Source organism: Mobula hypostoma, chromosome 3 (assembly GCF_963921235.1).
Source record: "Mobula hypostoma chromosome 3, sMobHyp1.1, whole genome shotgun sequence".
Taxonomy (NCBI): Eukaryota; Metazoa; Chordata; class Chondrichthyes; order Myliobatiformes; family Myliobatidae; genus Mobula; species Mobula hypostoma.
The window spans coordinates 219,232,268-219,248,103 of NC_086099.1; the positions used below are offsets into that span (position 1 = coordinate 219,232,268).

Below are 15,836 nucleotides of genomic sequence, written 5' to 3' on the forward strand. Positions count from 1 at the left end.
ATAAGTTTCAATGAGATCACCCCTCATTCTTCTAAATTCCAGTGAGTACAAGCCCAGAGCCATCAATCGCTGCTCGTATGATAACCCTTTCATTCCCGGAATCATTCTCGTGAGCCTCTTCTGAACCCCCTCCAACGTCTGCACATCCTTTCATAAATAAGCTCAAAACTGCTCACAATACTCCAAGTGAGGCCTCACCCGTGCTTTATAAAGCCCTAGCCTTACATCCTTGCTTTTATATTTTCGTTCTCTCGAAATGAATGCAAACATTGCATTTGCCTTCCCCACCATGGACTCAACCTGCAAATTAATCTTCAGGGATCCCTGCACGCGAACACCCAAGTCCCTTTGAACCTCAGATTTTTTTTGAACTTTCTTCCTGTTTAGGAAAAAGTCTACACTTTTATTTCTTCTATCAAAGTGCACGACCATACACTTCCTGACACTGTATTCCATCTGCCACTTCTTTGCCCATTCTCCCAATCTGTCTAAGTCCTACTGCATCCTCTCTGCTTCCTCAACACTACCTGCCCTTCCACCCATCTTTGTATTGTCTGCAAACTTGGCCATTAAGCAATCAATTCCATCATTCAAATCCATGACATAAAACGTAAAAAGAAACAGTCCCAACACCAACCCCTGTGGAACACCACTAGTCACCGGCAGCCAATCAGAAAAGGCTCCCTTTATTCTCACTCTTTGCCCCCTGCCAATCATCTAATGCTCTATCCATGCCAGTATCTTTCCTGTGATACCATGGGCTCTTATCTTGTTAAGCAACTGTATGTGTGACACCTTGTCAAAGGCCGTCTGAAAATCCAAATACACAACACCCACTGATTCTCCTTTGTCTATCCTGTTCGTTATTTTTTAAATAATTCCAACAGATTTGCCAGGCAAGATTTTCCCTTAAGGCAACCATGCTGACTTTGGCCTATTTTATCAGGTGCCTCCAAGTATCCTGAGATCACATCCTTAACAATCGACTCCAGTGTCTTCCCAACCACTGAAGTCAGGCTAACTAGCCTATAATTTCCTTTCTTCTGCCTCTCTCCCTTCTTGAAGAGTGGAGTGATTTTTGCAATTTTCCAGTCTTCTGGACCCATTCCAGAATCTAGTGATTCCTGAAAGATCAGTACTAATGCCTCCACAATCTCTCTTCAGCTACCTCTTTCAGAACCCTGGGATGTGGTCCATCTGGTCCAGGTGACTTATCTACATTCAGACCTTCCAGTTTACCAAGCACCTTCTCCCTAGTAGTAGCAACTGCATTCATTTTTGCCCCCTGACAGTCTCAAACTGCCAGTGTCTTTTACGGTAAACACTAAATGCACATCACTTAATCAGTTTCTCTGCCGTTTCCTTGTCTCCTGTCTCTTCCTCTCCAGCATTATTTTCCAGTGCTCCAAAATCTACTCTCACCTCTCTTTTACTCTTGCATATAAAACATAACTCTTTTACTCTTTACATATAGAACACAAGAAATAGGAGCAGGAGTAGGCCATCTGGCCCATCGAGCCTGCACCGCCATTCAATAAGATCATGGCTGATCTGTCTGTAAACTGAGCTCCATCTACCTGCCTTTTCCCCATAACCCTTAATTCCCCTACAATGTAAAAACCTATCTAACTGTATCTTAAATATATTTAATGAAGAGACCTCAATTACTTGCCTGGGCAGAGAATTCCACAGATTCACCACTCTCTGGGAAAAACAGTTTCTCCTCATCTCCATCCTAAATCTTCTCCCCTGAATCTTGAGGCAATGTCCCCTAGTTCTAGTCTCACCTACCAATGGAAACAACTTTCTTACTTCTATCTTATCTATCCCTTTCAAAATTTTGTATGTTTCTATAAGATCCCCTCTCATTCTTCTGAATTCCAGAGAGTATAGTCTTGACTAGATTTATTACTGCCTTTGTACACCATGGTTCCTGTACCCTACCATAACTTCCCTGTCTCATTGGAACGTACCTATGCAGAACTCCACACAAATATCCCCAGAACGTTTGCCACATTTCTTCTGTACTTTTCCCTGGAACATCTGTTCCCAATTTAAGCTTCCAGTTACCTGCCTGATAGCCTCATAATTCCCCTTACTCCAATTAAACGCTCTTCTAACTTGTCTGTTCCTATCTCTCTCCAATGCTATTGTAAAGGAGATAGAATTATGATCACTCTCTCCAAAATGCTCTCCCACTAAGAGATCTGACACCTGACCAAGTTCATTTCCCAATACTAAATCAAGTACAGTTTCTCCTCTTGTAGGCTTATCTACATATTGTGTCAAGAAACCTTCCTGAACACACCTAACAAACTCCACCCCATCTAAACCCCTTGCTCTCGGGAGATGCCAATCGATATTTGGGAAATTAAAATCTCCCATCACGACAACTCTGTTATTATTACACCTTTCCAGGATCTGTTTCCCTATCTGCTTTTTGATATCCCTGTTACTATTGGGCAGCCTATGAAAAACACCCAGTAAAGTTATTGACCCCTTCCTGTTCCTAATCTCCACCCACAGAGACTCCGTAGACATTCCCTCCATGACGTCCACCTTTTCTGCAGCCGTAACACTATTTCTGATCAACAGTGCCACACCCCCACCTCTTTTGCCTCCCTCCCTGTCCTTTCTGAAACATCTAAAACCCAGCACTTGAAGTAAACATTCCTGTCCCTGAGCCATTCAAGTCTCTGTAATGGCCACCACATCATAGCTCCAAGTACTGATCCACGCTCTAAGCTCATCCACTTTGATCACAATACTCCTTGCGTTAAAATAGACACATCTCAAACCGTCCGTCTGAGCGCATCTCTTCTCTGTCACCTGCCTATCCTCCCTCACACACTGTCTCCAAGCTTTCTCTATTTGTGAGCCAACCGCCTCTTCCCCAGTCTCTTCAGTTCGGTTCCCACCCCCCCCAACAGTTCTAGTTTAAACTCTCCCCAATAGCCTTAGCAAACCTCCCCGCCAGGATATTGGTCCCCCTGGGATTCAAGTGCAACCCATCCTTTTTGTACATCCTTTTTGCCCCAAACGAGGTCCCAATGATCCAGAAATCTGAACCCTTGCCCCCTGCTCCAAACCCTCAGCCACACATTTATCCTCCACCTCATTTTATTCCTATATTATCCTCCTCCTCATTCTATTCCTTCATTACACAAGATCCAATCCAGAATATTTGATCTCTTAGTGGGCTCAACCACAAGCTGCTCTAAAAACCATCTAGTAGGTATTTTACAAATTCTCTCTTGGGATCCAGCACCAACTTGGTTTTCCCAATCGGCCTGCATATTAAAATCCCCTTATCATAACATTGCCCTTTTGACATGCCTTTTTTTTTTAAATCTCCAGTTGTAATTTGTGGCCCACATCCTGGCTACTGTTTGGAGGCCTGTATATAACTCACATCAAAGTCTTTTTACTCTTGCAATTTCTTAACTTTACCCACAAGGATTCTACATCTTCCAATCCCATGTCACCTCTTTTTAAGGATTTGATTTCATTTTTACCAACAGAGCCACCCCACCCCTCTTTCCACCTTCCTGTCCTTTCAAAACAATGTGTATCCTTGGATATTAAGCTCCTAACTATAATGTTCTTTCAGCCACGACTCAGTGAAGCCCACAACATCATACATCCAATCTCTTAACTGTGCTATAGGATTATCTACCTTATTCTGTATACTGCATGAATTCAGACATAACACCTTCAGTCCTGTATTCGTCACCCTTTCGATTTTATCCCCCTTTTATACTGCATCTCATCCCACTGACTGCCCTCCTCACTTTTCATTGCTGCCAAGACCTCTGGCTGCTCACCATTTCTCCTTAGAATGCATCCCCTGCTGCTGTCACAAAACAATGGATTTCATGATATATGTCAGTGATAGTGAACCTGATGCTGCTTGTGATTCTGACTGTGTGTCAGGTTAAAAGAGAGCAACGACAAGGTACTGGAGACTGAGCAGAAGCTTCAAGAACAGCGACGGTGGTCTGTAACCTTAGAGCAACAACTTGGAAAAGCCAAACTGGATGTGGGAAGGAAGCATGATGTCAACAAGTTTGCTAATAAGAACAAGACAAGTTAAGTGCATTGGTTGATATTAAGTAGCTTGGGAAGGGGCATAAGTTTGTCAATCACAGCCTTCCATTCCACTTGTAATAGGAACCATTGTTTCCTTTTGTGTTGCGCTTGAGTTTCCTACTGATGGTGAAATTTGCATACCATGAAGTTAAACAGAAAAGCTGAGTGACATACACGAAATGCTGGAGGAACAGGCAGGGGCTATAGAGGGAAATAAACAGTCAACACTTTGGGCTGAGACCCTTCTCAAGACTGGAAAGGAAGGGAAAGAAGCTAGAATAAGAAGATGAGGGGGGATAGGCTGATGAAGGAATCTGCTAGGAGAGGACAGTGAACGATGGGAGAAAGGGTAGGAGGAGGGGAAACAGAGGGAGGTGATGGGCAGATGAGAAGAGAAGAAGTGAGAGAGGAATTAGTATGCTGTGGTAGGAATTCTGGGTGAGCACATGGTTAAGGGTTGGAGAGCAGCAGAGATCACAGAGAGGGTCTCACTGAGCTCCTGTCGAAGAATTCGAATCATTTGTACTGATACTTAAAAATTTTATTTAGAAATACAGCACAGTGTCAAACCCTTCTTGCCCAGTGAGCCCATGCTGCACAATTACACTCCATGAGAGCAATTAACATACTAACCAGTATACCTTTGGAATGTGGGAGGAACCCAGAGCACCTGGAGGAAACCCACATGGTCATGGGGAGAAGGTACAAACTCCTTACAGACAGTGACGGGAATTGAGCCGGTGTCGCTGGCACTGTAATAGTGGTACTCTAACTGCTACGGGTACCTTGCTGATGAAGGTTCCAAGTCCAAAACATTGACTGTTTATTCCTCTCCATAGATGCTGCCTGACCTGCTGAGTTCTTCCAGCATTTTGTGTGTGTGTGTTGCTTGATTTCCAGCATCTACAAAGTCTCTCATATCTGTCCAATAAAATCATTCAAATATCTTAGAAAGTATTTCTCTAAATGATGGACATAGCTCCAAAACTGGAGCTTAGACCATTCTGTTGTGATATCAGGCAGGAGCTCTTCACACCTAGAGGCATGAGTTTTGAAAACTCTGCCTCCAAAAAGTTGCTATCTAGAGTTAATTTTAAAATGTCAGAAATAAAATTGTTTTTCTGTTAGATAGGAAACTTAGGGGACTGGAAACAAGACAAGGAATTTATATTGATAAAATCAATCACAATCTAATTAAATGACCAGTCAAGCTGGACTAAAATCTGATGTTAAGAATCTCTGGAAATGCATCAAAAATGATCTTAAAACAAGTTCATGCCTTTAAACACATTGGGTTGGACATGGAGTGCAAAGCAACTTAACTGCTTGTTGCAGTAATGCCCTTTGTGTGCATGTTATATCTGACCTTTGCAGAGATATTAGAACAGGGGTTCCCAACCTCCCTTATCGCTAGAAGCCCTACCATTAACAGAGAGATCTGCGGACCCCAGATTAGGAACACCTATGTTAGATATTGGAAAGACGTAGTATTGACATCACTAGTTTTAAAAAAAATCTTGTAATCAAGGTCTATGACGGCAAGATCCTCCTACTCTATCTTGGCTGACTTCTGTGTCAATTAGAGACCGACTCTACCTAGCTGGTTGTTGTGGAGCCTGTATAGTGAGCACCTTGCATTAAGTATTTTGCTTAAATGCTTACTCTGCTGTCCCTTGCTGCCACTATCTTTGGTGCTGGCAGCTGCATCCTTCTTTCCACAGGTCCAAGCTTCTATTTAATAGTAATCTTTGAATGGTTTCCCTTCCTATTACTTTTTGCCAGTAGAGGGCTTGGAGAGTTCAGTGCATTCAACATGATAACACAGCTGCAGCTCAGCACCACTTTCTTAAAGAGCAACTGGAGATGGACCGCTAATGCTGGTCTTTCCAGCAAATCCTACAGTCTGAAAAAGAAAATGTGGGCCTTAAAGTAATAGTTGATAATGATATGGCATGCAGAACATTGAAAGAGTGCAGAGAAAATTTACAAGGATGTTGCCAGGGATAGGATGAACAGGTTAGGACTAAAGCTTAGAAGAATGGGAGAGATTTGACAGTGGTATACAAAACAATGAGTGGTATAAATAGGGTAAATGCAAGCAGACTTTTTCCACTGAGGTTGGGTGAGACCAGAATGAAAGGTCATGGGTTTAAGGGTGAAAGGTGAACCTAAGGGGGAACGTCTTTATTCAGTGGAGAATATGGAACAAGCTGCCAGCGGAAGTGGTGGATGCAGGTTCGATTTCAACATTTAAGAGAAATTTGAAATTTGAATAGATACGTGGATGGCAGGGTTATGGAGGGCTATGGTCTGGGTGCAGGTTGATGGGACTAGGCAGATTAATAGTTCAGCATGGACTAGATGGGCCGAAGGGCCTGTTTCTGTGCTATAGTCTATAACTATATCATAAAGGTTAAGTGAAATTCCAGCTGTGAGTGTGTAATTGCAATCTTGCCTTTACCGTACATGTAGATTTTAATTTAAAACTGAAAATGTTAAATCTAAATGTAAGATGTTGAATTTGCTGGCGGACAGGTAGCACCCGTGGAAAGAGAAACAGTTAACACTTCAGGTGAAAGACCTTTCATCACAGAGTTAATGTCTAGCTTTGAACATTGAAAAGAAATGTAATAATTGTACTGATTTTGTTTTAAATATGAACAGCGCTAACAGGCGATCAGTGAACTGCTGGCTGTTTTGCATTCACACTTACATCCAGTTTCATTTCTAATGTTTCTACAACTCTAAGATAAAACTCATATAGCTTTCTTTCACTGAAAGGTTTGTCCAACACTGCCAGCCGTCTGTGTGGCAGTGGTGACCTGTCTCCAGGGAAACCTTCAGCCTTAAGTTTGGAGGCACAACTTGAAGAACTGAATACACGGTAAGAAGTTGTCTAAGTTCTTCCCGAGTCAAAATGCATTAATGATGACAGTTACCAGCACGTCAAGCTTCTTGCTCTCTGTAATGTGTTAGTAATGTTGTGGTTAGTGTGGAGGTCTGTCAGAGGTTACAGCGGGACATTGATAGGATGCAAAACTGGGCTGAGAAGTGGCAGATGGAGTTCAACCCAGATAAGTGTGAGGTGATTCATCCTGGTAGGTCAAATATGATGGCAGAATATAGCATTAATTGCAAGACTCTTGGCAGTGTGGAGGATCAGAGGGATCTTGGAGTCTGAGTCCATAAGACACTCAAAGCTGCTGCGCAGGTTGATTCTGTGGTTAAAAAGGCATACGGTGCATTGGCCTTCATCAACCATGGGACTGAGTTTAAGAGCCGAGAGGTAATGTTGCAGCTATACAGGACCCTGGTCAGACCCCACTTGGAGTACTGTGCTCAATTCTGGTCGCCTCACTATAGGAAGGATGTGGAAACCATAGAAAAGGTGTAGAGGAGATTTACAAGGTTGTTGCCTGGAATGGGGAGCATGCCTTATGAGAATAGGTTGAGTGAACTGAGGCTTTTCTCCTTGGAGCAACGGAGTTTGAGAGGCGACCTGATAGAGGTATACAAGATAATGAGAGGCATTGATCGTGTGGCTAGTCAGAGGCTCTTTCCCTGGGCTGAAATGGCTAGCACGAGAGGGCATAGTTTCAAGGTGCTTGGAAGTACGTACAGAGGAGATGTCAGGGGTAAGTTTTTTTACACAGAGAGTGGTGAGTGTGTGGAATGGGCTGCCGGCGGCAGTGGTGGAGGCGGAAATGATAGGGTCTTTGAAGAGATTCCTCGATGGCTACATGGAGCTTAGAAATATAGAGGGCTATGGGTAACCCTAGTAATTTCTAAGGTAGGGACATGTTCGGCACAGCTTTGTGGGCTGATAGGCCTGTATTGTGCTGCTGGTTTTCTATGTTTCTATGTAGTGGATAGGTCCTATCTGATGGACTGGAAGTGTTGGATAAGGAAAACTGAGCCAACACGATATAAAAATTAGAAAATAGAAAGTGCTGGAAAAAAAATAAACATAGAACATAGAATAGTACAGCACAGTACAGGCTCTTTGGCCCACAATGTTGTGCCGACCCTCGAACCCTGCCTCCCATATAAGCCCCCACCTTAGATTCCTCCATATACCTGTCTAGTAGTCTCTTAAACTTCACTAGTGTATCTGCCTCCACCACTGACTCAGGCAGTGCATTCCATGCACCAACCACTCTCTGAGTAAAAAACCTTCCTCTAATATCCCTCTTGAACTTCCCACCCCTTACCTTAAAGCCATGTCCTCTTGTATTGAGCAGTGGTGTCCTGGGGAAGAGGCGCTGGCTATTCTCTCTATCTATTCCTCTTATTATCTTGTACACCTCTATCATGTCTCCTCTCATCCTCCTTCTCTCCAAAGAGTAAAGCCCTAGCTCCCTTAATCTCTGATCATAATGCATAAGTAGAAATATTTATGTATTATCCCATAAAACAACCAACAAATAGCTTCAGGGCCTCTTCATTTGTTTTTCTACAGTATGGCACTTGGCACTCAGGAAGCTGAATAGTCTAAAGGTAGATAAATCTCCTGGACCAGATGGAATGCACCCTTGTATTCTGAAGGAAGTGGCTGTGGAGATTGTGGAGGCATTAGCGATGATCTTTCAAAAGTCGATAGATTCTGGCATCGTTGCGGAGGACTGGAAGATTGCAAATGTCACTCCGCTATTTAAGAAGGGGGCAAGGAAGCAAAAAGGAAATTATAGACCTGTTAGCTTGACGTCGGTGGTTGGGAAGTTGTTGGAGTCGATTGTCAAGGATGAGGTTACAGAGTACGTGGAGGCATATGACAAGATAGGCAGAACTCAGCATGGATTCCTTAAAGGAAAATCCTGCCTGACAAACCTATTACAATTTTTTGAGGAAATTGCCAGTAGGCTAGACAAGGGAGATGCAGTGGATGTTGTATATTTGGATTTTCAGAAGGCCTTTGACAAGGTGCAACACATGAGGCTACTTAACAAGATAAGAGCCCATGGAATTACAGGAAAGTTACATACGTAGATAGGGCGCTGGCTGATTGGCAGGAAACAGAGTGGGAATAAAGGGATCCTATTCTGGTTGGCTGCCGGTTACCAGTGGTGTTCCACAGGGGTCCGTGTTGGGGCCGCTTCTTTTTACATTGTACATCAACGATTTGGATTATGGAATAGATGGCTTTGTGGCTAAGTTTGCTGACAATAGAAAGATAGGTGGAGGGGCCGGCAGTGCTGAGGAAACGGAGAGTCTGCAGAGAGACTTGGATAGGTTGGAAGAATGGGCAAAGAAGTGGCAAATGAAATACAATGTTGGAAAGTGTATGGTTATGCACTTTGGCAGAAGAAATAAACGGGCAGACTATTATTTAAATGGGGAAAGAATTCAAAGTTCTGAGATGTAACGGGACTTGGGAGTCCTCGTACAGGATACCCTTAAAGTTAACCTCCAGGTTGAGTCGGTAGTGAAGAAGGCGAATGCAATGTTGGCATTCATTTCTAGAGGAATAGAGTATAGGAGCAGGGATGTGATGTTGAGGCTCTATAAGGCGCTGGTGAGACCTCACTTGAAGTACTGTGTGCAGTTTTGGTCTCCTTATTTAAGAAAGGATGTGCTGACGTTGGAGAGGGTACAGAGAAGATTCACTAGAATGATTCTGAGAATGAGAGGGTTAACATATGGGGAACGTCTGTCCGCTCTTGGACTGTATTCCTTGGAGTTTAGAAGAATGAGAGGAGACCTCATAGAAACATTTTGAATGTTGAAAGGCATGGATAGAGTGGATGTGGCAAAGTTGTTTCCCATGATGGGGGAGTCTAGTATGAGAGGGCATGACTTAAGGATTGAAGGGCTCCCATTCAGAACAGAAATGTGAAGAAATTTTTTTTAGTCAGAGAGTGGTGAATCTATGGAATTTGTTGCCACGGGCAGCAGTGGAGGCCAAGTCATTGGGTGTATTTAAGGCAGAGATTGATAGGTATCTGAGTAGCCAGGGCATCAAAGATTATGGTGAGAAGGCAGGGGAGTGGGACTAAATGGGAGAATGGATCAGCTCATGATAAAATGGCGGAGCAGACTCGATGGGCCGAATGGCTGACTTCTGCTCCTTTGTCTTATGGTCTTCTGGTAAAGGGCAAGTGTTCAGTAAAAACAATGTAGGTGTCATTTGAAGATTGGGATTGAAGTTTTCAATCACAATTCTTGATAGATTGACTGACCCATTCATTACTTGATTTGTTTGTTTGTTGGTGATGGTACTTTGTTTTGGGTTGAACATTTTATCCATTCAAATGTTTGCTCCATTTGAACTGATGTGACTCAAGTCAGAGTGGTGGTTTGTCTACCTGTTATCTTAATGTAACCAAGTGGTAATCACAGTGGGATCCAGGTTGCTTCAGAGCCATAGGTAATACCAATGGAATTATGATTTGTAGCCACTAGTGAGATTTGGTTGCATGAGGGGCAGGACTGGCAGCTCAGCATTCTGGGGTTCTGTTGTTTTAGACATGATAGAGCAGAGGGATCAAAGAGGGAGGAGTGGCATAACCAGTCAGGACAGACTGGAGAACTTGATTTGTAGGGCTTTAAAGGTGGAAATAAGGAATAAGAAATGTATGACCTTGTTAAAGGGCTATATTATAGACCACCCTGCAGTCCGTGGGATTTTATCATCATCACCCTGCATCCCAGAGTGCTTAAGGAAGTGGCCCAAGAAATAGTGGATGCATTAGTGATAATTTTTCAAAACTCGTTAGATTCTGGACTAGTTCCTGAGGATTGGAGGGTGGCTAATGTAACCCCACTTTTTAAAAAAGGAGGGAGAGAGAAACCGGGGAATTATAGGCCGGTTAGCCTAACGTCGGTGGTGGGGAAACTGCTGGAGTCAGTTATCAAGGATGTGATAACAGCACATTTGGAAAGCGGTGAAATGATCGGACAAAGTCAGCATGGATTTGTGAAAGGAAAATCATGTCTGACGAATCTCATAGAATTTTTTGAGGATGTAACTAGTAGAGTGGATAGGGGAGAACCAGTGGATGTGGTATATTTGGATTTTCAAAAGGCTTTTGACAAGGTCCCACACAGGAGATTAGTGTGCAAACTTAAAGCACACGGTATTGGGGGTAAGGTATTGGTGTGGGTGGAGAATTGGTTAGCAGACAGGAAGCAAAGAGTGGGAATAAACGGGACCTTTTCAGAATGGCAGGCGGTGACTAGTGGGGTACCGCAAGGCTCAGTGCTGGGACCCCAGTTGTTTACAATATATATTAATGACTTGGATGAGGGAATTAAATGCAGCATCTCCAAGTTTGCGGATGACACGAAGCTGGGTGGCAGTGTTAGCAGTGAGGAGGATGCTAAGAGGATGCAGGGTGACTTGGATAGGTTGGGTGAGTGGGCAAACTCATGGCAGATGCAATTTAATGTGGATAAATGTGAAGTTATCCACTTTGGTGGCAAAAATAGGAAAACAGATTATTATCTGAATGGTGGCCGATTAGGAAAAGGGGAGGTGCAACGAGACCTGGGAGTCATTATACACCAGTCATTGAAAGTGGGCATGCAGGTACAGCAGGCGGTGAAAAAGGCGAACGGTATGCTGGCATTTATAGCGAGAGGATTCGAGTACAGGAGCAGGGAGGTACTACTGCAGTTGTACAAGGCCTTGGTGAGACCACACCTGGAGTATTGTGTGCAGTTTTGGTCCCCTAATCTGAGGAAAGACATCCTTGCCATAGAGGGAGTACAAAGAAGGTTCACCAGATTGATTCCTGGGATGGCAGGTCTTTCATATGAAGAAAGACTGGATGAACTGGGCTTGTACTCGTTGGAATTTAGAAGATTGAGGGGGGATCTGATTGAAACGTATAAGATCCTAAAGGGATTGGACAGGCTAGATGCGGGAAGATTGTTCCCGATGTTGGGGAGGTCTAGAACGAGGGGTCACAGTTTGAGGATAGAGGGGAAGCCTTTTAGGACCGAGGTTAGGAAAAACTTCTTCACACAGAGAGTGGTGAATCTGTGGAATTCTCTGCCACAGCAAACTGTTGAGGCCAGTTCATTAGCTATGTTTAAAAGGAAGTTAGATATGGCCCTTGTGGCTACAGGGGTCAGGGGGTATGGAGGGAAGGCTGGGTTCTGAGTTGGATGATCAGCCATGATCATAATAAATGGCGGTGCAGGCTCGAAGGGCCGAATGGCCTACTCCTGCACCTATTTTCTATGTTTCTATGTTTCTATAATCAGGTGCTATGCCCAGATTGAGCTTTGTCTGCCATGACCCCCACACTCCTGTTTCGGGGTCAAGTGAATTAATTCATTGGTATTCATTTCTAGTTCTCCAGCTGCTGTCTCCATCATTTCTCTTTGTCTTCCCCTTGCTTTCTCCCTTCAATCTTTCCCATAATTACCGTGCATTCTAACTCTTCTTTCCTAATCACATGTCCAATGAAGTTACATTGCCTTTTCATGATCTCACACATTTTTTTCTCTTTTAGTGTTTGCTCTGTTCGTGACATGCTCATTAGATACGTTTCGTCCATGATATTCTTTGCATCCTCCTCGAAAACCACATCTCTGCTACTTTAATTCATTTCCTCATGTTACTAGATATTGTCCAATATTCTGATCCATATAACATAACCGGATAAATGTAACATTTCACTACTCTGAGGCAGGTTGTCATGCCTAGTTTAGTGTTGGTCAGTATACTCTTCATTCTCGTAAAGGTGTCTTTTGCCATCCCTGTTCTTCTTTTGATGTCCATGTCGCACCTGCCATCTGATGTCACCCAGCTTCCTAAGTAGCAAAAGTTCTGTAGTTGTTTTATGTCTTCCCCATTTATTCTCAGCCTGCAGATAGGATTCTCCTTCTTTTTGGATATCACCGTACATTCTATCTTTTTGCAATTGATAGGTAGACTCATTTTTGCACTTTCTTCAACAACTATATCAATTAAGTTTTGTAGTTTTTCCTCCGTACTTGCAATTAACAGTGTCATCCGCATATCTGAAACTATTGATGTTTTCACCACTAACTTTGATTCCCAAGATGTCTCTTATTTTTTTGTAATATTGTTTCACTGTACACATTAAACAAAATCAGGGCAGAAATCACACCCTTGTCTAACGCCTCTCTTGATTTTCATAAACTGACTCACTTCTCCATCTATTGTTACAGCCGCAGTTTGTTCCCAGTACAGATTTCTGATTAGGCGGAGATCTTTTGAGTCTAGATCTAGAGTTTCCTGTAATTCAAATAACTTGTGTTTCACTTTATCAAATGCTTTTGTGTAGTCGATAAAACAAACAAACAAATCTTTTTGCACTTGAATAGCTTGTTCTGATAGTATCCTTAACATCAATATCGTGGGATTTAGAGAAACAAATGTGTAGATTTATCACAGACTGTTACAAGGAATCAGAATCAGGTTTATTATCACTGGCATATGTCATGAAATTTATAGGAGTAAAGGAAATTACAGTGGCATGAGAGAGGAACTGGCCAAAGTTGACTGGAAAGGGACTCTAGCAGGAAGAATGGCAGAGCGGCAGTGGCTGGAGTTTATGCGAGAAGTGAGGAAGGTGCAAGACAGATATATTCCAAAAAAGAAGAAATTTTCGAATGGAAAAAGGACGCAGCCATGGCTGACAAGAGAAGTCAAAGCCAAAGTTAAAGCAAAAGAGAAGGATACAAGGAAGCAAACATTAGTGGGAAGACAGAGGACTGGGAAGTTTTTAAAAAGCTTACAAAAGGAAACTAAGAAGGTCATTAAGAGGGAAGAGATGAACTATGAAAGGAAGCTAGCAAATAATATCAAAGAGGATACTAAAAGCTTTTTCAAGTATATAAAGAGTAAAAGACAGGTGAGAGTAGATATAGGACCGAGAGAAAATGTTGCTGGAGAAATTGTAATGGGAGATAAGGAGATGGTGGAGGAACTGAACGAGTATTTTGCATCAGTCTTCACTGAGGAAGGCATCAGCAGTATACCGGACAATCAAGAGTGGCAGGGAAGAGAAGTGTGCGCAGTCACAATTACGAAAGAGAAAGTACTCAGGAAGCTGAAAAGTCTAAGGGTAGATAAATCTCCTGGACCAGATGGAATGCACCCTCGTGTTCTGAAGGAAGTAGCTGTGGAGATTGTGGAGGCATTAGCAATGATCTTTCAAAAGTCAATAGATTCTGGCATGGTTCCGGAGGACTGGAAGATTGCAAATGTCACTCCGCTATTTAAAAAGAGGGCAAGGAAGCAAAAAGGAAATTATAGACCTGTTAGCTTGACATCGGTGGTTGGGAAGTTGTTGGAGTCGATTGTCAAGGGTGAGGTTACGGAGTACCCGGAGGCATATGACAAGATAGGCAGAACTCAGCATGGAAAATCCTGCCTGACAAAACTATTGCAATTTTTTGAGGAAATTACAAGCAGGCTAGACAAGGGAGATGCAGTGGATGTTGTGTATTTGGATTTTCAGAAGGCCTTTGACAAGGTGCCACACATGAGGCTGCTAAACAAGATAAGAGCCCATGGAATTACGGGCAAGTTACATGTGTGGATAGAGTATTAGCTGATTGGCAGGAAACAGAGAGTGGGAATAAAGGGATCCCACTCTAGTTGGCTGCCGGTTACCAGTGGTGTTCCATAGGGGTCCGTGTTGGGGCCGCTTCTTACGTTGTACATCAACAATTTGGATTATGGAATAGATGGCTTTGTGGCTAAGTTTGCTGATGATACAAAGATAGGTGGAGGGGCCGATAGTACTGAGGAAACAGAGAGTCTGCAGAGAGACTTGGATAGATTGGGAGAATGGGCAAAGAAGTGGCAAATGCAATACAATGTTGGAAAGTGTATGGTTATGCACTTCGGTAGAAGAAATAAACTATTATTTAATTGGGGAGAAAATTAAAAGCTTTGAGATGCAATGGGACTTGGGAGTCCTCGTACAGGATACCCTTAAGGTTAACCTCCAGGTTGAGTCGGTGGTGAAGAAGGCGAATGCAATGTTGGCATTCCTTTCTCGAGGAATAGAGTATAGGAGCAGGGATGTGATGTTGAGGCTCTATAAAGCACTGGTAAGACCTCACTTGGAGTACTGTCTGCAGTTTTGGGCTCCTTATTTAAGAAAGGATGTGCTGACGTTGAAGAGGGTTCAGAGAAGATTCACTAGAATGATTCCGGGAATGAGAGGGTTAACATATGAGGAATGTTTGACCACTCTTGGACTGTACTCCTTGAAGTTTAGAAGAATGGGAGGGACCTCATAGAAACATTTCGAATGTTGAAAGGTATGGACAGAGTGGATGTGGCAAAGTTGTTTCTCATGTTGGGAGAGTCTAGTACGGGAGGGCATGACTTAAGGATTGAAGGGTGCCCATTCAGAACAGAGATGCAAAGAAATTTTTTTAGCCAGAGGGTGGTGAATCTGTGGAATTTGTTGCCACGGGTGGCAGTGGAAGTCAAGTCATTGGGTGTATTTAAGGCAGAGATTGATAGGTATCTGAGCAGCCAAGGCATCAAAGGTTACAGTGAGAAGGTGGGGGAGTGGGACTAAATGGGAGAATGGATCAGCTCATGATAAAATGGTGGAGCAGACTCAATGGGCCAAATAGCCAACTTCTGCTCCTTTGCCTTATGGTCTTCTGGAAATTCGTTAACTTAGCAGCAGCAGTTTAATGTAATACATATAGAAGAAAAAATAAAGTAACTCAATTACAGTATACATATTTTGAATAGATTAAAAATCGTGCAAAAAACAGAAATAATATATATTAAAAAAGTGAGGTAGTGC

General features: G+C 42.9%; 1 protein-coding gene and 1 long non-coding RNA gene across 6 annotated transcripts in view; one reads left to right on the forward strand and one right to left on the reverse strand.

Annotated features, from left to right (window-relative positions):
- Positions 1-15,836, forward strand: part of ccdc13 (coiled-coil domain containing 13) — an 80,300-nt gene that overhangs the window by 60,501 nt on the left and 3,963 nt on the right. For 3 of the 4 annotated variants that reach the window (XM_063044528.1, XM_063044530.1, XM_063044531.1), the window contains 2 exons: positions 3,934-4,088; positions 6,871-6,973. In XM_063044528.1, the coding sequence (XP_062900598.1) occupies positions 3,934-4,088; positions 6,871-6,973 (258 nt within the window). The remainder of the gene's footprint in view (positions 1-3,933; positions 4,089-6,870; positions 6,974-15,836) is intronic. The other variant, XR_010017458.1, reaches the window with a different exon arrangement.
- Positions 1-15,836, reverse strand: part of LOC134344548 (uncharacterized) — a 147,716-nt gene that overhangs the window by 43,280 nt on the left and 88,600 nt on the right. The gene's annotated exons all lie outside the window — the stretch shown is intronic.